Source organism: Hyla sarda, chromosome 4 (assembly GCF_029499605.1).
Source record: "Hyla sarda isolate aHylSar1 chromosome 4, aHylSar1.hap1, whole genome shotgun sequence".
NCBI classification, from domain to species: domain Eukaryota; kingdom Metazoa; phylum Chordata; class Amphibia; order Anura; family Hylidae; genus Hyla; species Hyla sarda.
In genome coordinates, this window is record NC_079192.1 from 198,147,080 (window position 1) to 198,167,693 (window position 20,614).

The 20,614-nt window shown below is 46.9% G+C and overlaps 1 protein-coding gene across 1 annotated transcript in view; it reads left to right on the forward strand.

Moving 5' to 3' along the window:
* Positions 1-216: 216 nt before the first annotated feature.
* Positions 217-20,614, forward strand: part of PFKFB3 (6-phosphofructo-2-kinase/fructose-2,6-biphosphatase 3) — a 96,858-nt gene continuing 76,460 nt past the window's right edge. Inside the window, exon 1 of the mRNA XM_056573237.1 lies at positions 217-346. Coding sequence (XP_056429212.1) covers positions 331-346 — 16 coding nt within the window. The 5' untranslated portion in view covers positions 217-330. The remainder of the gene's footprint in view (positions 347-20,614) is intronic.

Here is a 20,614-nt window from a genome sequence, read left to right on the forward strand (position 1 = left end):
CGACTAGTTTATGTATTTAGAATATGTTACACAATTTCCTCCCGCCCCATATCCCGCCTCAGACGCAGCATTCCATACTGTTTAATCCCTGGTGGATCTTTGGTCCTAGATTATGTTTCGTGTCAATGTGTGACTTGTAGTCGTACAGTACAAAGTTTACAGTTCCTTCTCTCTGGCTGAGATCCTTCCTTGAAGTGACGTGTGAGAGGGTTATAAGAACCATATATGACTATTTCCTGCTTTCTGTGAGACTCCTACTGCTCAGTCTTCAGCAGACTTCCTGCATTGGTGACTATCTATAGGGCTATATCCTGACCCCTGACCTCAGCCATGGCACACCGAAGAGGTAAGAACACAAAGAAGTTCCCCACCCCACACTGTATAGGAGCAGATGTTTGAGGGGCACAGCAGACCTCATGACACAAGCATCGGGGGGCGGTGGGTTCTTACTACTACTACTGCTAGAAGACAAGGAATGAATAGGGATTTCTGTCCTATACAATAGCACATACATGCATTTACTCTGTAGGAGGTGAAATCTTATATGTTAACCCTAGCAGGTCTCCTGAACTCTGAGCGCTATGCTAAAATCTGTGCACCAAGTAAGCATGTAAGACTGCCAGGCATCTGTGCCATGGTTGATGATAAACCTCACAGTTTAAGTTTGCCAACCCTAGGTTCCTTTTACAAAGGCAGATTATTGCCTGTTATCATCGCCATTGAAAATCAACATTGCTACAAGTGCTGCCCAAACCTCTCAAACTATATATATATATATATATATATATAAATATATATATATATATATATATATACAGTGGTCCCTCAACATACGATGGTAATCCATTCCAAATGGACCATCGTTTGTTGAAACCATCGTATGTTGAGGGATCCGTGCAATGTAAAGTATAGGACAGTGGTCTACAACCTGCGAACCTCCAGATGTTGCAAAACTACAACACCCAGCATGCCCGGACAGCCAACGGCTGTCCGGGTATGCTGGGAGTTGTAGTTTTGCAACATCTGGAGGTCCGCAGGTTGAAGACCACTGGTAGAGGAAGTTGTAGTCACCTGTCCCCGCCGCTCCGGTCCGTCACCGCTGCCTGGGATGTCGCCATCCATCCCCGTCCCCAGGGTGTCCCCGATGCTCCGGCAAGGCCTCTGCTTCCCCGGCATCCTCGCTCTCCGTCGCCACATCACGTCGCTATGCACGCCGCTCCTATTGGATGAAGGGACGGCGTTCGCAGCGACGTGAGAGAGCGCCGGCCATGAAGGGGATCCCGAAGAGGACGCGCCGGAGCCCCGAGGACAGGTAAGTGATCGTCAGCGGACCACACAGGGCACCGTAAATGGCTATCCGGCGGCAGCTGAGGCAGTCTGCGCTGCCGGATAGCCGTTTATGCGATGGCCCCGACATACAAAAGCATCGTATGTTGATGCTGCCTTTAACATGCAATGGCCTCTGAGAGGCCATCATATTGTTGAAATGATCGTATGTCGGGGGGGTCACTGTATATATATATATATATATATATATATAATGTCAATAGGCACTTATCAAAAGGACCATGAAAGTAAATGCTCTCTCGAATGATGGTGCTGTTGTGAAACTATCCTATATATGCGAGCAGCCAATAAACAAGTGTTTGTCGCCTGATCACAGGGGGCAGTAATGAGAAATGAACATTCCTATGACCATTTGTTTATCAATGTAGGTGTGGGTAAACTTTTTTTTCTGAATTTTTTGTGGGTGGCAATGTATACCTGCGCCAAACTTATTAAATGGTTGCACTTGCACAGCATATATTGGTGCTAGGCCACATTTAAAAAAAATAATACCTTAATACACCACTTTGTATGATTCCCTCGCTGTGCAAAAATGTACTACTTTTTTACCCGCTGTGTGAAAATCTTTGACATTCTAAAAATTCTGGCCACAGCTAGTTTTGTAAGCCAAGTCTGGGCTGGTGTATGTTTGCAGTTTATTTGAGGGCATTGTGCAAAAATGTGCAACTTTTATAGAAAAGTCACACTTTATAAATCAGTAACCATTGCAAAGTAAAAAAAAATAAAAAGTATTCAAGCAAGCCACTTTTCAAAAATGATAATTGCTTCAAGACAATGTAGCAAAAAAATAAAAATAAAGTCACAGACTCTTCTGACATTCATTCCATATCTAATTAGGCTGTTGTGGCATCATTTCATAGAGCTCTGCTTTGCTCTGTTCTTCTGTTATTTCTCCGGGGTGTTACCATTCATTTTGTCTCCCAATCACAGAGAAATAGACTATTTAAAACATAACTTTTATTCTAAAGCCCATAAACGAGGGGTACCACAAAAAAAAAATTTCAATCAATAAATTCACAAAAGATATAAAATATATCAATCGTTGATAGACAAAAATATAATTCTTAGTACGTCCGATAAAGCATATAACACAGATCGTACCTATCCACCTAGAAATCAGCCAATACAACAAACTACCAATACAATTGTAAGACAAAAATCAAATATACACAATATGTATCTATCAAACCCTAACCCCCAATGACACAGGGAGGGTGCTAGGAGGGACAGCTGGGGGGGCGGGGGACCGGGAGCCTGTCACTCCCTATACTGGTCCTACTCTCAAGCCCTACCCCTAGGCGGAATTGTCGCCCTAATAAGGACGGTCCCACACTGGAAACTCCTAAAACAACTATCCAAACCCTATCTTTTTGTCTAAAGGATTTATCCCTACACAGTCTGAAACTATTAGTGTGGTGTCCCAGTACGTCCTGTCAGGTAAACATTGCTTCAGGTGCCTACACTAGGCCCTGTTGCTCAGGTGATGCTTTAATATTTGTTATGATCTTTGTTTGTTAATTTATATTGTGTTGCACTGTAACTTTAAGAAATGTACAGGATATCTGTATGATGCAGAGTAACCATGTGACCCTGATTGCCCAATGGGAGGTCTACCTAGCTAAGCCATGTATAGTGTGTTATCTTGTCTTGGTCTAGTCCAAGAGCTGTGTGCAGAGCTTAGTGTGAGCTGCAGTGTGGAGAAGAGTTGGGTGATTCTAGGGAAGCCTAAAATAAACACAGAAAAAAAAGGACATAAATCTCAAAAAAAAATAAAAAAAACACAGAAAAAAGGCCATTTACTGGTTACTGATACAAAGGCAGGCTATTCCCATTATGATGCAGATCAGCCACAATGCTATATAAGGGATGGTCACACAGGTGCAAAATACTGATGAACAACCACTCACACACCTCCTACTCATGAGGGGGGTAGTTGCTTAGTATTATAGTTGCACACAGATAAGGCAATATACAGGGCAATATACCTGTTAGTGACGCCCATACTATTAGATCAGGTGGGCTGCCCAGCATCTTTTATGTGCACCCCAAAACGCACTGACACCTTGGGCTCCCCCAGCATCACAAGGCCAGACCACATCACAAAATATATATATATATATATATATATATATATATATATATATATATAGAAAAAATGCAGGCAGCACACCACAGCTTGTATCAAAAAGGAAAGTGAGTTTATTCCATGATGTGATAGAGACTAAGTTTCTCCAGCCTCACACTGGCTTTCTCAAGTGCACTTGAGAAAGCCAGCGTGAGGCTGGAGAAACGTAGTCTCTATCACATCATGGAATAAACTCACTTTCCTTTTTGACACAAGCTGTGGTGTGCTGCCTGCATTTTTTCTGTGGATTGAAGAACCAGTGGGCCGAGGTTCGGAACATGCATGCACCCCTTTTCTCTTCTTGCCATATATTTTTGGATGTGCTGTTTCTATTGCAATTTTATATATATATATATATATATATATATATATATATATATATATATATATACCTATATGATAAACATGATGTATTAGTTGATATTTTGGCCAAAATACACAAGCTCGCAACCCATGTCAGGGGTCCTCAGTCTCTTGCGTGTCCCTACACTAACATTCTAGAAAAAATAAACACTGAAAAAAGGGACATAAATCACACAAAAAAAATCACAGAATAAAGGCCACTTACTGGTTACTGATACAAGGGCAGGTTTGGCTCCTATTCCCATTATGATGCAGATCAGCCACAATGCTAAATATGGGGGAGTCGCACAGGTGTAAAATACAACAAAAATGAACAACCACTCATACTCCTCCTACTCATGAGGTGGGTAATTGCTTAGTATTATAGTTGCACACAGATAAGGCAATATACAGGGTGCCAGTAACATGATAATGTGTAGTGCCCCATGCTAAAACCTATTAGTGACGCCCATACTATTCGATCAGGCGGGTTGCCCAGCTTCTTTAATGTGCACCCCACAAATGCACTGACACCCCAGGCTCCCCCAGCATCACAAGGCCAGACCACTTCACAAAAAAAATATATATACTCATATGACAAACATGAGGTATTAGTTGATATTTTGGCCAAAATATGCAAGCCTAAAATAAATCTTCAGGCAAGCGACCACGCCATTCTGCAAGTGTTCCCCACCCAGGAGGATTTAGAGATTCCTAATTATGAGCATAACACTCGGTGAGTCGACGGGCCACACAATGATAGTTCATACCCTGGCGGTGTAGCATTAATTGGACACTATCAGAATCCTAGTCAGCGTGGGAGGACTCAGAATTCAGTCTCAAGTAAAATACTACAAGTCACAGCAAGTGTACAGGGATATCAAGGGTTACACTGCGTCTCCTCTACTCCAATCTGCGCTGTGAGGATTGTAACATCTACTCCTGCCTCAGTAAAGACAGCTATCTGTAACCTGGAATCAGTGCATTTCTTATCCCGCGCCTGGTCCAGGAGAAGCTGTCCCATCCTCAGACCGTGTAGGTTAACGGTGCCCTGGGATCACGATCATACCTATACACCCTGCACACAGTTTCCCCAAATTGGGCGCCACATTAGTACTGACAGGACAGTGTCCGCTGTGTTCTAATGTTGACTGATTTCATAAAATATAAACAGGCAATTACCTACCAATTCAGTTTAAAGAACACAGCTTAGGCCAGGTTCACATAACATTTTTCTTGAGCATTTTGTCTAACATTGCAAAAAAGACATATCCAGTAAGCGCTCCATAGTTTTTAATGCGAATATGTACCATATTTTAGAGTGTAAGAGTATTCTTCCCAGCACACATTTAAAATACTCCAGAGCAATCTAAAAACACACCAGACAGGCCTATAAAATTCCCCACTCATTCACCCTTTTGTTCAGCAAGGTCCACCTACAGTCCAACTTGTGCATACAGAGACTAACTAGTAACTGCTTCACCCACCTTCACATGTACTTTACAAAAGATGGCTGGACCATTGTAGAAAAAGAGAACTCTTTGCCTTTTATCTCAGCAGTGGCGTAGCATGGGTTGTCAGCACCCGGGGCAAGGCAAGTAATTTGCGCCCCCTAACCCGTGGATTTTAGCACCCCTTCATTGTATAACCATTTCTTTACTCTTAACATAATGTTTATTCACCTTCATGCCTATTGACCTGCAGACCGGGAACATCCCAAAGAAACTTCAGTTTTGGAGATGCTCTGCTAGCACTACACTACACTTTTTTTTCACCGACTGTCCTGGACCCGATCACAGCAGTCAGCAGGCTAGGTTTTCTCCTCCAGGTCCTCCTAGGTTTTCCTCCTGTAGCGTCTGTCACCACTGGCTCCCTCTCTCCTCTCTGGCCTGTGTCACCTGCCTGCTGCCGCTGCCAGCTTCTTCTTGCTGCTCCCTGGGCTGGTCTGGTGTGCTTCTCTCCCGCGCTCTTAGCGCTGCGCTGGGCGGCCGCTGCACTGTCCTTCCCCCAGATAGTCCCTCGCTCTCTCTTCGCACTCACCGCACCGCACGCCTGGCACCCCCCCCCCTCCACAGTGGGCGGCAACCCGGCGGCTCGGATTGGATTCACACAGCCAGCACTGCAGAGAGAGCGAGTGAGCCAGGCAGGGACAGAGTGCTGCGAGTGCGAGCGCCCCCCCCAGATGTTGCGCCCGGTGCGCCCCCCCCCCCTGCACCCCCCACGCTACGCCTCTGTATCTCAGCCCTACTTCCTCATAAATTATAAGCTTAGAAATAATATTAGATATTAACCCATACCCATCCTATACCACCAAACATAACGGATATTATTATGAGCCCAACTACTATCCTAAACCAACAGATATGCCAGAGGTTAACCTCTAAACCACTTTGGAACAGCAAATATATTATAATTAAAGGGGTGATCCAAATGATGCTCATTGTGTGAGATATCAAAAATAAACTCCTGCTTACCTCCAGCACTCCCACGGTCTTTCCGATGGTCTGCTCTGGTCCCCCTGTATATGGGATCCCCTGTTTCATATGCAGAGTAATAACATTACAGATTGTGGATACTTGATTTACAGAGACAGAACGCTCATCCAGGGATTTATTCTAATTGCCCACCCCCACCCCGGGGGCAATTGGTAATATCCTCACTAGGGTTTTTTGCCTACCTCTGGATCAACACAGTAGAGACACAATAGTGATATAGGTTGAACTTGATTTACCTCCTGGCCTCTAGTGGTCACAGTTAGCATCACAAGTGGCTGGGAGTATTAAACAATTCAGTTCCTAGAACACGCTAGGACACCTTTGGTGGTCCTAGTGCATCCTGTAGTCATCTTCCCCACCGAAATGCTGTGGAACCCTTGGCGGGTTCTTGCCAAACTCCAGTTGAGAACCACTGGCATTCCTGACAACATAATGTTGCAGGCCTTATGGGACATGTTCTCCACCCCTGGCCTAAATAGATAAGCAGGGGTCTGACTCTTGGCACTCCTGCTGAACAGTTGTCCTACATTCACTATACTTTTAGAAGAGGCAGTGAAAGGAACTGCAGCATTGCCCTTTTCACATCAAACAGATAATTGGCATGGGTGCTTTAAAGGAAAATGGTCACCCGCTCACCCTCACTAAACCCTATACACTGGGTTATAGTGCGGGTGAACAGGAGACCGATGCGGGGTCCCTGACTCATATACATACCTGCAGTCAGGTGCCCGGTCCCTCTGAAGATCCGGTTCTGTCTTTGTTGAATTGAGCGCTGGAGGCGGGCTTGTCAGCTAAATTTGAATATTCATGGGTGCTGGTCATGTGAGTGCCTGTACCTACTGAGTGCTCACGTGACCAGCACCCATGAATATTCAAATCCAGCCAGTGGGTCCAGACCCACAGAAGAGGATCTTCAGAGGGATCGGGCACCTGACTGCAGGTATGTATATGAGTTAGGGACCCCACATCGGTCTCCCGTTCACCCGTGTCACGGTGCCGGCTGGCAGGTAGTGGATCCTCTGTGCCAGAGAGGGATTGGCGTGGACCGTGCTAGTGGACCGGTTCTAAGCCACTACTGGTTTTCACCAGAGCCCGCCGCAAAGCGGGATGGTCTTGCTGCGGCGGTAGTGACCAGGTCGTATCCACTAGCAACGGCTCACCTCTCTGGCTGCTGAAGATAGGCGCGGTACAAGGGAGTAGGCAAAAGCAAGGTCGGACGTAGCAGAAGGTCGGGGCAGGCAGCAAGGATCGTAGTCAGGGGCAACGGCAGAAGGTCTGGAAACACAGGCAAGGAACACACAAGGAACGCTTTCACTGGCACTAAGGCAACAAGATCCGGCAAGGGAGTGCACAGGTGAACACACTAATTGGAACCACTGCGCCAATCAGCGGCGCAGTGGCCCTTTAAATCGCAGAGACCCGGCGCGCGCGCGCCCTAGGGAGCGGGGCCGCGCGCGCCGGGACAGAACAGACGGAGAGCAAGTCAGGTAGGGGAGCCGGGGTGCGCATCGCGAGCGGGCGCTACCCGCATCGCGAATCGCATCCCGGCTGGCAGCGGAATCGCAGCGCCCCGGGTCAGAGGACGTGACCGCAGCGCTGCCGCGGGGAGAGTGAAGCGAGCGCTCCGGGGAGGAGCGGGGACCCGGAGCGCTCGGCGTAACAGTACCCCCCCCCTTGGGTCTCCCCCTCTTCTTAGAGCCTGAGAACCTGAGGAGCAGACTTTTGTCTAGGATGTTGTCCTCAGGTTCCCAGGATCTCTCTTCAGGACCACAACCCTCCCAGTCCACTAAAAAAAAATTTTTCCCTCTGACCTTTTTGGCAGCTAAAATTTCTTTGACCGAGAAGATGTCCGAGGAGCCGGAAACAGGAGTGGGAGGAACAGATTTGGGAGAAAAACGGTTGAGGATGAGTGGTTTGAGAAGAGAGACGTGAAAGGCATTAGGGATACGAAGAGAGGGAGGAAGAAGAAGTTTATAAGAGACAGGATTAATTTGACACAAAATTTTGAAAGGACCAAGATAGCGTGGTCCCAACTTGTAGCTAGGGACACGGAAGCGGACATATTTAGCGGAGAGCCATACCTTGTCTCCAGGGGAAAAAACGGGGGGAGCTCTTCTTTTCTTATCCGCGAACTTCTTCATGCGTGATGAAGCCTGTAAGAGAGAATTTTGGGTCTCTCTCCATATGATGGAAAGGTCACGAGAAATTTCATCCACAGCGGGCAGACCAGAGGGCAAGGGAGTAGGGAGGGGGGGAAGAGGGTGACGGCCGTACACCACGAAAAATGGGGATTTGGAGGAAGACTCAGAGACCCTGAAGTTATACGAGAATTCGGCCCATGGGAGGAGATCTGCCCAGTCATCCTGGCGGGAGGAAACAAAATGTCGCAAATAATCACCCAAGATCTGGTTAATCCTTTCTACTTGTCCATTGGACTGGGGATGATATGCAGAAGAAAAATTTAATTTAATCTTGAGTTGTTTACAGAGAGCCCTCCAGAATTTAGACACGAATTGGACGCCTCTATCCGAGACAATCTGCGTAGGCAACCCGTGAAGACGAAAAATGTGTACAAAAAATTGTTTAGCCAACTGAGGCGCAGAAGGAAGACCAGGAAGAGGGATGAAATGTGCCATTTTGGAGAATCGATCAACGACCACCCAAATAACAGTGTTGCCACGGGAAGGGGGTAAATCAGTAATAAAATCCATACCAATCAGAGACCAAGGCTGTTCGGGGACAGGCAGAGGATGAAGAAAACCAGCGGGCTTCTGGCGAGGAGTCTTATCCCGGGCACAGATAGTGCAGGCTCGCACAAAGTCCACAACATCCGTCTCCAGAGTCGGCCACCAATAGAAGCGGGAGATGAGTTGCACAGATTTCTTGATACCCGCATGACCTGCGAGATGGGAGGAGTGACCCCATTTGAGGATTCCGAGGCGTTGGCGAGGAGAAACAAAGGTCTTTCCTGGAGGAGTCTGCCTGATGGAGGCAGGAGAAGTGGAGATCAGGCAGTCAGGTGGAATGATGTGTTGCGGAGAGAGTTCAACTTCTGAGGCATCCGAGGAACGAGAGAGAGCATCGGCCCTAATGTTCTTATCGGCAGGACGAAAGTGAATCTCAAAATTAAATCGGGCAAAGAATAGAGACCACCGGGCCTGGCGAGGATTCAGCCGTTGGGCAGACTGGAGGTAGGAGTGGTTCTTGTGGTCGGTGTAGATAATAACAGGAGAACTTGATCCCTCCAGCAGATGCCTCCATTCCTCAAGTGCTAATTTAATGGCTAGAAGCTCTCGATCCCCGATGGAGTAGTTCCTCTCCGCTGGAGAGAAGGTCCTAGAGAAAAAACCACAAGTGACAGCATGCCCGGAAGAATTTTTTTGTAGAAGAACAGCTCCAGCTCCCACTGAGGAGGCATCAACCTCCAATAGGAAGGGTTTGGAAGGGTCAGGTCTGGAGAGGACGGGAGCCGAAGAAAAGGCAGACTTGAGTCGTTTAAAGGCGTCTTCTGCTTGAGGAGGCCAGGACTTGGGATCAGCATTTTTTTTGGTTAAAGCCACGATAGGAGCCACAATGGTAGAAAAATGTGGAATAAATTGCCTGTAATAATTGGCGAACCCCAAAAAGCGTTGGATAGCACGGAGTCCGGAGGGGCGTGGCCAATCTAAGACGGCAGAGAGTTTGTCTGGATCCATCTGTAGTCCCTGGCCAGAGACCAAATATCCTAGAAAAGGAAGAGATTGGCATTCAAACAGACATTTCTCAATTTTGGCATAGAGTTGGTTGTCACGAAGTCTCTGAAGAACCATACGGACATGCTGGCGGTGTTCTTCTAGATTGGCAGAAAAAATTAGGATATCGTCCAGATATACAACAACACAGGAGTATAACAGATCACGAAAAATTTCATTGACAAAGTCTTGGAAGACGGCAGGGGCGTTGCACAGTCCAAAGGGCATGACCAGATACTCAAAGTGTCCATCTCTGGTGTTAAATGCCGTTTTCCACTCGTCCCCCTCTCTGATGCGGATGAGGTTATAGGCGCCTCTTAAGTCCAATTTAGTGAAGATGTGGGCACCTTGGAGGCGATCAAAGAGTTCAGAGATGAGGGGTAAGGGGTAGCGGTTCTTAACCGTGATTTTATTAAGACCGCGGTAGTCAATGCAAGGACGTAGGGAGCCATCTTTTTTGGACACAAAGAAAAATCCGGCTCCGGCAGGAGAGGAGGATTTACGGATAAAGCCCTTTTTTAGATTCTCCTGGACGTATTCGGACATGGCAAGAGTCTCTGGGGCAGAGAGAGGATAAATTCTGCCCCGGGGTGGAGTAGTGCCCGGGAGGAGGTCGATAGGGCAATCATAAGGCCTGTGAGGAGGTAGAGTCTCAGCTTGTTTTTTGCAGAAAACATCCGCGAAGTCCATATAGGCCTTAGGGAGACCGGTTACTGGAGGAACCACAGAGTTACGGCAAGGGTTACTGGGAACCGGTTTTAGACAGTTCTTGGAACAAGAGGACCCCCAACTCTTGATCTCCCCAGTGGACCAATCCAGGGTAGGGGAATGAAGTTGAAGCCAGGGAAGTCCAAGGAGAATTTCCGAGGTGCAATTGGGGAGGACCAAAAGTTCAATCCTCTCATGATGAGATCCGATGCTCATAAGAAGGGGCTCCGTGCGGAAACGTATGGTACAGTCCAATCTTTCATTATTTACACAATTGATGTAGAGGGGTCTGGCGAGACTGGTCACCGGGATGTTGAACCTGTTGACGAGAGAGGCCAAAATAAAATTTCCTGCAGATCCAGAGTCCAAGAAGGCCACTGTAGAGAAGGAGAAGGCAGAGGCAGACATCCGCACAGGCACAGTAAGACGTGGAGAAGCAGAGTAGACATCAAGGACTGTCTCACCTTTGTGCGGAGTCAGCGTACGTCTTTCCAGGCGGGGAGGACGGATAGGACAATCTCTCAGGAAGTGTTCGGTACTAGCACAGTACAGGCAGAGGTTCTCCATACGGCGTCGTGTCCTCTCTTGAGGTGTCAGGCGAGACCGGTCGACCTGCATAGCCTCCACGGCGGGAGGCACAGGAACAGATTGCAGGGGACCAGAGGAGAGAGGAGCCGAGGAGAAGAAACGCCTCGTGCGAACAGAGTCCATATCTTGGCGGAGTTCCTGACGCCTTTCGGAAAAACGCATGTCAATGCGAGTGGCTAGGTGAATAAGTTCATGTAGATTAGCAGGAATTTCTCGTGCGGCCAGAACATCTTTAATGTTGCTGGATAGGCCTTTTTTGAAGGTCGCGCAGAGGGCCTCATTATTCCAGGACAATTCTGAAGCAAGAGTACGGAATTGTACGGCATACTCGCCAACGGAAGAATTACCCTGGACCAGGTTCAACAGGGCAGTCTCAGCAGAAGAGGCTCGGGCAGGTTCCTCAAAGACACTTCGGATTTCCGAGAAGAAGGAGTGTACAGAGGCAGTGACGGGGTCATTGCGGTCCCAGAGCGGTGTGGCCCATGACAGGGCTTTTCCGGACAGAAGGCTGACTACGAAAGCCACCTTAGACCTTTCAGTGGGAAACAGGTCCGACATCATCTCCAGATGCAGGGAACATTGGGAAAGAAAGCCACGGCAAAACTTAGAGTCCCCATCAAATTTATCCGGCAAGGATAAGCGTATCCCAGGAGCGGCCACTCGCTGCGGAGGAGGTGCAGGAGCTGGCGGAGGAGATGACTGCTGAAGCTGTGGTAGTAACTGTTGTAGCATAACGGTCAGTTGAGACAGCTGTTGGCCTTGTTGCGCTATCTGTTGTGACTGCTGGGCGACCACCGTGGTGAGGTCAGCGACAACTGGCAGAGGAACTTCAGCGGGATCCATGGCCGGATCTACTGTCACGGTGCCGGCTGGCAGGTAGTGGATCCTCTGTGCCAGAGAGGGATTGGCGTGGACCGTGCTAGTGGACCGGTTCTAAGCCACTACTGGTTTTCACCAGAGCCCGCCGCAAAGCGGGATGGTCTTGCTGCGGCGGTAGTGACCAGGTCGTATCCACTAGCAACGGCTCACCTCTCTGGCTGCTGAAGATAGGCGCGGTACAAGGGAGTAGGCAAAAGCAAGGTCGGACGTAGCAGAAGGTCGGGGCAGGCAGCAAGGATCGTAGTCAGGGGCAACGGCAGAAGGTCTGGAAACACAGGCAAGGAACACACAAGGAACGCTTTCACTGGCACTAAGGCAACAAGATCCGGCAAGGGAGTGCACAGGTGAACACACTAATTGGAACCACTGCGCCAATCAGCGGCGCAGTGGCCCTTTAAATCGCAGAGACCCGGCGCGCGCGCGCCCTAGGGAGCGGGGCCGCGCGCGCCGGGACAGAACAGACGGAGAGCGAGTCAGGTAGGGGAGCCGGGGTGCGCATCGCGAGCGGGCGCTACCCGCATCGCGAATCGCATCCCGGCTGGCAGCGGAATCGCAGCGCCCCGGGTCAGAGGACGTGACCGGAGCGCTGCCGCGGGGAGAGTGAAGCGAGCGCTCCGGGGAGGAGCGGGGACCCGGAGCGCTCGGCGTAACAACCCGCACTATAACCTGGTGTATTAGGTTTAGTGTGGGTGAACGGGTGACCGTTTTCCTTTAAGTCAGACCCCTGCCTATCTATTGATGACCATCAATTTCAGAAGATCAGATAACCACATTAAAGGGGTAGTCCAGTGGTGAAAAACTTATCCCCTATCCTAAGGATAGGGGATAAGTTTGAGATCGCGGGGGGTCCGACCGCTGGGGCCCCCTGCGATCTCTCTGTACGGGGCCCCGGCTCTCCGCCGTGATAGCGGGTGTCGACCCCCGCACGAGGCGGCGGCCGACACGCCCCCTCAATACATCTCTATGGCAGAGCCGGAGATTGCCGAACGCAGCGCTTCGGCTCTGCCATAGAGTTGTATTGAGGGGGCGTGTCGGCCGCTGCCTCGTGCGGAGGTCGACACGCCCCCTTCCCGCGGGCTGTCGGGGCTCCGTACAGGAGATCGCGGGGGGCCCCAGCGGTCGGACACCCCGCGATCTGCAACTTATCCCCTATCCTTAGGATAGGGGATAAGTTGCTCACCACTGAATCACCACTGGACTACTCCTTTAACCACAAGTATACCATATCTAAATATGAGTGAGGTTATATACACACTGTTCCAAATTATTATGCAAATTTTATTTAAGTGTCACAAAGATTAAATATTTTGTTTTTCAGTTTAACCCATCGATGACATTGTGTCTCAGGGCTCTTTTGATCACTGGAAACAATCTCGGACACTTGTGATAATTAGATAGCCAGGTGAGCCCAATTTAACCGGTTGCCATCTAAGGACGATCCGGCTCGTTCTGAGATGACAAGCGGTGTATGACGTGGGCTTCTGTCTCGAGTCCTCGTCATACCGGCTGGCCCCCAGCTGATTCCTGTAGCTGGGGGCTACCGTTAATAGCCGACATGCGGTGATCGCCGCTGTCAAAGACATTTAAACCATCCCTGGTGGTCCAGTGGGTCCCCCCCTCCCACAGCGCGATCACGGGGAGCGATCCACTGCTGAGGTAGCCAGAGGGCTTACCTCTCCTGCTGCGACTGTCCCGGTGCTCTGTGATTGATAGAGCCTGGCTGAACCAGGCTTTATCAATCAGAGCACACAGATCAATGTGGTTCTATGGAACCACATTGATCTGTATGAGGAATCTACTGATTCCTCCTAAAAGTCCCCTAAGGGGACTAAAAGTGTAAAAAAAAAAGTTCAAAAACACCCATTAACCCCTTCCATGTTAAAAGTTTGAATCACCCCCCTTTTCCCAAATTCCATATAAAAAATATGTAAACATAATAAAAATAAACATATGTGGTATCTCCGCATGAGTATATGTCCAAACTATAAAAATATAATGTTAATTAAACTGCACGGTCAATGGCGTAAACGTAAAAAAATTCCAAAGTCCAGAATTGCGTTTTTTCGGTCACTTTGTATACCCTAAAAGAATTTATAAAAAGCAATCAAAAAGTCCAATCAAAACAGAAATGGTACCAATAAAAACATCAGATCATTGAGCAAAAAATGAGCCCTCAAACATCCCTGTATACGCAAAAATAAAAAAGTTATAGGGGTCAGAAGATGACAATTTTTTTAAAGTAGTAACATAAAATAAAATCTACCGTATTTATCGGGGTATACCACGCACCGGTAAAAAAAGTTTTTTACCCAAATATCCATGATAAAATGAGGGTGCGTGTGTGCGCGTGTATACCCCGATATACCCCCAGGAAAGGCAGGGGAGAGAGGCCGTCGCTGTCCGCTTCTCTCCCCCTGCCTTTCCTGGGGTCTAGAGCGCTGCTGTCGGCCCTTTTCACCCCTTGGTTATCGGCGCTGCTGCCCGTTCTGTCCCCCTGACTATCGGTGCCGGCGCCGATAGCCAGGGGGAGAGAAGTGGCGCCGACAGCCAGGGGGAGAGAAGGGGCAGCGGCACCCATTGCCGGCGCCGCTGCCCCGTTGCCTCCCCCCATCCCCGGTGGCATAATTACCTGAGTCGGGTCCGCGCTGCTCCAGGCCTCCGTCGTGCGTCCCCAGCGTCGTTGCTATGCACGGCGCGGCGCTCTGACGTCATGCGCCGCGCCGTTCAGCGCATAGCAATGACGCCGGGGACGCACGACGGAGGCCTGGAGCAGCGCGGACCCGACTCAGGTAATTATGCCACCGGGGATGGGGGGAGGCAACGGGGCAGCGGCGCCGGCAATGGATGCCGCTACCCCTTCTCTCCCCCTGGCTGTCGGCGCCGCTTCTCTCCCCCTGGCTATCGGCGCTGGCACCGATAGTCAGGGGGACAGAACGGGCAGCGGCGCCGATAACCAGGGGGTGAAAAGGGCCGACAGCAGCGCTCTAGACCCCAGGAAAGGCAGGGGGAGAGAAGCGGGCAGCGACGGCCTCTCTCCCCCTGCCTTTCCTGGGGGTGTATCGGCGTATAACACGCACACAGACTTTAGGCTAAAAATTTGAAATACGGTATATAAATTATGTATCCTTGTAACCGTATGGGCCTACAGAATAAAGATATGGAAGGATATTTATCAAAACCCTGTGCAGAGGAAAAGTTGCCCAGTTGCCCATAGCAATCAATCAGCTTGCATCTCTCAATTTTAACAAGGCCTCTGCAAAATGAAAGAAGCAATCATATTGGTTGCTATGGGCAACTGGGCAACTTTTCCTATGCACAGGTTTTGATAAATCTCCCCCATGGTGTCATTTTTACAGAAAAGTGCACTGCATAGAATCGGAAGCCCCCAAAAGTGACAAAATGACGTTTTTTTTTTCCAATTTTGCCCCACAAATATATATTTTTCTGGTTTTGCCATAAATTTTGTGGTGAAATGATTGATGTCATTATAAAGAACAATTATAAAAGCACCCTCATATGGGTCTATATGTGCAAAATTGTTATGATTTTTAGAAGGTGATGAGGAAAAAACGAAAGTGCAAAAACGGAAAAACCCTGCATCCTTAAGGGGTTAAGGAAAAACTACTAAAGGTGAGTGTTCCACATTATTAAAGGGGCACTCCACTAGAAAAAATTTTTTTTAATCAAATGGCGCCAGAAAGTTAAACAGATTTGTAAATGACTTCTATTTAAAAATCTTAACCCTTCCAGTATTTATAAGCTGCTGTATGATTTACAGGAAGTTCTTTTCTTTTTGAATTTCCTTTCTCTCTGACGAGAGTGCTCTCTGCTGACATCTCTGTCTCTGTCAGGAACTGTCCAGAGCAGAAAAGGTTTTCTAAGGGGATTTTCTCCTACTCTGGACAGAGGTGTTAGCAGAGAGCAGTGTGGTCAGTCAGAAAGGAAATTAAAAAAGAATAGAACTTCCTGTGGATCATACAGCAGCTGATAAGTGCTGGAAGGATTAAGATTTTTTAATAAAAAATTTTAACAAATCTGTTAAATTTTCTGGCACCAGTTGATAAAAAAAAAAATGTTTTCCAGTGGAGTACCCCTTTAAGCAGAGCACCATTTTCATGCAATATGGGGAAGAAAAAGGATCTCTCTGCTGCCAAAAAGACTGAAATAATTCAATGCCTTGGACGAGGTATGAAAACATTAGATATTTCACGAAAACTTAGAGTGATCATCGCACTATGAAGAGATTTGTGGCTGATTCAGAGCACAGACCGGTTTGTGCAGATAAAGGCACATTGAGGAAGATTTCTGCCAGATCCATGCATCGGATCAAGAGAGCAGCTGCTAAAATACCATTACATAGCAGCAAACAGATATTTTAAGCTTCTGGTGCCTCTGGAGTTCCACGGACATCAAGGTTTAGAGTCCTCCAGAGTCTTGCAACTGTGCATAAACCTACTATTTGGCCACCACTAACCAATTCTCACAAGCAGAAACAGCTCCATTGTACAGAAAACTACATGAAGACTAATTTTCAAACAGTCCTGTTCACTGATGAGCGCCATGCAACCCTGGATGGTCCAGATGGATAGAGTAGTGGACGGCCACCCTGTTCCAACAAGGCTGCGACGTCAGCAAGGCCATGGTGGCGTCATGTTTTGGGCCGGAATCATATGAAGCGAGCTAGATGACCTCTGCAAAGTATGTGGAGTTTCTGACTGACTACTTTCTTCCCTGGTACAGAAGGAAGAACTATGCTTTCCATAATAAAATCATCTTCATGCATCACAATGCACCATCTCATGCTGCAAAGAATACCTCAGCATCAATGGCTGCTATGTGGTTAAAAGGAGAGAAAGTCATGGTGTGGCCTTCATCATCTCCTGACCTCAATCCTATTGAGAACCTTTGGAGCATCCTCAAGCAAAAGATCTATGAGGGTAGGAGGCAGTTTACATCCAAACAGCAGCTCTAGGAGGCTATTCTGACATCTTGCAAACAGCCCCTATAATAGTTAATGGCTCCGTATCTGTCCGTACCTATCCATGCACAGATACAATTTCAGGCGATTTGAGCTTCCGAAATGGTATCTGTGCATCGGAAGGTCAGATCGTGGTGTGAATGCAGCCTAAGGTTTTTTTTATGTTTAAAATAAATACTGTTATCATTAGGAGGTTTGTTCAATAAAATTTGAATTGTACTCTTAATAGTTGATAACATGAGAATTATGCTGACTGTTATTTATAGAGATGAGCGAACTTCCAGTAATTTGATTCGTCACCAGTTTTCGGCTCGGCAGTTGCTGCCTTTAGCCTGCATAAATTAGTTCAGCTTTCAGGTGCTCCGGTGGGCTGGAGACTCTCCTAGGACTGGATCCACCTTTTCCAGCCCACCGGAGAACCTGAAAGCTGAACTCATTTATGCAGGCTAAAGTCAGCAACTGCAGAGCCGAGAAGCTCGTGACGAATCTAATTACTGGAAGTTCTCTCATCTCTAGTTATTTACACCAATTATTTAGGTAAATGAGAAAAATATAATTTTCATAAAAATTTGGAACAGTGTGTTTGTAAAAAGTAGGTAGAGTGAATGTAATAATTTTGTCATGGGCAGCAGCACCCCTGGACATCCTCCCCACTTCATCTAAGATTCATGACGTAGGTAACCTTGGTCTTTTGTATCACATGCAATACTTTGCAATACACTTCAGACCATGGAAATATGCTGCAATCGTCTTACAGGATGCCACTCCTTGTCTGAGTACAATAAAGATAACAGTAATGCGGTAATAAGTCAGCAGCATTTTGTTGTAGTTTCTTAGAAAAAGAATGCAGTCCTGTATAAGAAACACATTCATTATTAAACAATATCAATTCCTTTGAATAAAAAAGTTCATCTACATAAAGGAAACCTTGAGCGGCTTACCTACGCTTTGGAGAACCTGCCCCCGCCGGAGGAGCAAACATGTGGAAAAGTGCATGCACTATTTTTTTTCTCAGCAAAACTACCGGATCCCTGACGGACCCCATGCAAGTGAGTGGGGTCCGTCAGGACCCGGCAGTGTCTGTTGTGTCCCGACCCGTTTCTTCAGGGTCCGTTCTGCACAATTGGCGCTAAGTACACCTTTGGTTTCTATAGCTGCTTTCTAATCTGCTATTTCCTTTTTGTGTCTGTCTTTATCAGAAATCTGCTATTTCATTTTTTTGTGTATCATTTCTTGTGTGTCAGTACAAATACAAGACAAGGCAGTGCAAGAGGCAGGCAGAGCCTATAATGCTTGATATAATAACAATAATAATAATAATAATAAATAATAATATCTTTTCAGGGGAAGTGCTATATTTGTACAACTGGCTAATTACATTTTAAAGCATGCATTACTTATTTTAATGCAGTTTCTATGTATGTATGTATGTATGTATTTATTTATTTATTTATTTATTTATTTTGCTGTTGTAGTACCTGCTTTTGGCCTCTAGTTGTCACCATTGCAAAAAAAAAAAGCCCCGGGAAGTTCATTAGCCTGCACATATTCTATTTCCTTTTTCTCTGTCCTTATCAGTGTAAATAAAGACAAAGTAGTGCAAGAGATAGGCAAACTCCATTATACCCGCTCAATAGTAATAATAGGTGTTTAGAGGATGTGCTATGTTTATAGATTTACTTATTTTGACCTTTTATCACCGTTCGGTATAAGATATTTTCACAAATGGCTAATCAAATGGTAAAGCAGAGATTACTGATTTCCTCACATACAGTTGTAACCTGTGTTGTGTTATTATTGACACCCTGAGTTATGCATTGTTTTCTAAAATACATGGTATGATTCCCCCTAGACACTGTATACAATAGGAAGTATCTCATAAGTACATTTTGGTGGCTTATGTAAATAAGTTGGATGTAAATAAGTTGAATAGTAGTTTAGTAGTGTTTGTTGTAGTATTTTAGTAGTGTTTGTTGCTTTTTGTTTTGGTATGAAATACTGAAAATTTTCTAATGAGAGCAATTGCAAAACCTATTGGTTATACATGCTTTACAACATATCAATTTGTTTTTGTATCTGACAGTGCCCATTTAAAAGTCTAAGCAAATGACTGAAAAGACTGCAAAAAGACTACATGTAAAAGGGATCTTGTGGTGTCTGTGCGCTTCTGTTTTTTTATTTTTTGCTTTTTAATGGACCATGTGCTGGGTTTAATGTTTTCTTTTCCTCACTTTGTTCCTTAAGGCTTCTCTGCCCTTTGGCCGGGTTCACACTCCTTAATCAGTCAGCTCTAGAACTGCTTAAAATCTGTTCTGGCAGATTTACGCCCCGCAGACATTGCCATCTATGGGGACGGCAATGTATGCAGAGCGAAAATCTGCCAGAACAGATTTCAAGTCTGGAAAGTCCGCCTTGAAAACTCTGCAGTGTGCACTGTGCAGTGAAATCCCATTGCAAGCAATGGGATTCTGCTGCATCGGAATTTCTGAGCATAATTTCAAAATAGTTTGCAACTTGGAAATTCCGGCCTTAGGGTACGTTCTTACTGAGTATTTCCTTCTAGACTAATTCCAGGCAGACATTCTCAGCTCAGCAGGCACACTGGTGATAAGACCGCGCAGCCCTGTATTGTCACCATTGACAGCAAAGCAGTCCACACGGAATAACACGAAAAGAGTGAATATATTCATTCTTATAACAGCAGTAACCCTTTGACAGCTGCTGCAAAGCAGATTCTGCTGGTATTCTCAATAGAATTTCTCAGTGTGAACTGGCCTTAAACTGATTCTACATGACTGCTCACAAACAGCCTTCCCAGTGATAAAGGCAGTTCTTTATTGTGAAAAATAATAAAGAACTAAGTTAGTGCTACATATTTCATAACTGTATAACAGATACAACTCCAAAATGTCTTTATATATTTTTGGGTGAAAAAATTCTGTGTCTCGGTGCGGAGACAAAATTCAGGAAGTGAGGGACAGACAACTAGAGCCCTGCTTGTCCTCAGTCTATAGAACCCTGCTTGTCCTCAGTGCACAGAGCCCTGCTTTTCCTCACTGCACAGAGCCCTGCTTATCCTCACTGCACAGAGCCCTCGTTGTCCTCAGCGTACAGAGCCCTGCTTGTCCTCAGTGTACAGAGCCCTGCTTGTCCTCAGTGTACAGAGCCCTGCTTGTCCTCACTGCACAAAGCCCTGCTTGTCCTCACTGCACAGAGCACCACTTGTCCTCACTGCACAGAGCCCTGCTTATCCTCACTATACAGAGCCCTGCTTGTCTTCAGTGTACAGAGCCCTGCTTGTCCTCAGTGTACAGGACCCTGCTTGTCCTCAGTGTACAGAGCCATGCTTGTCCTCACTGCACAGAGCCCTGCTTATCCTCACTGTACAGAGCCCTGCTTGTCTTCAGTGTACAGAGCCCTG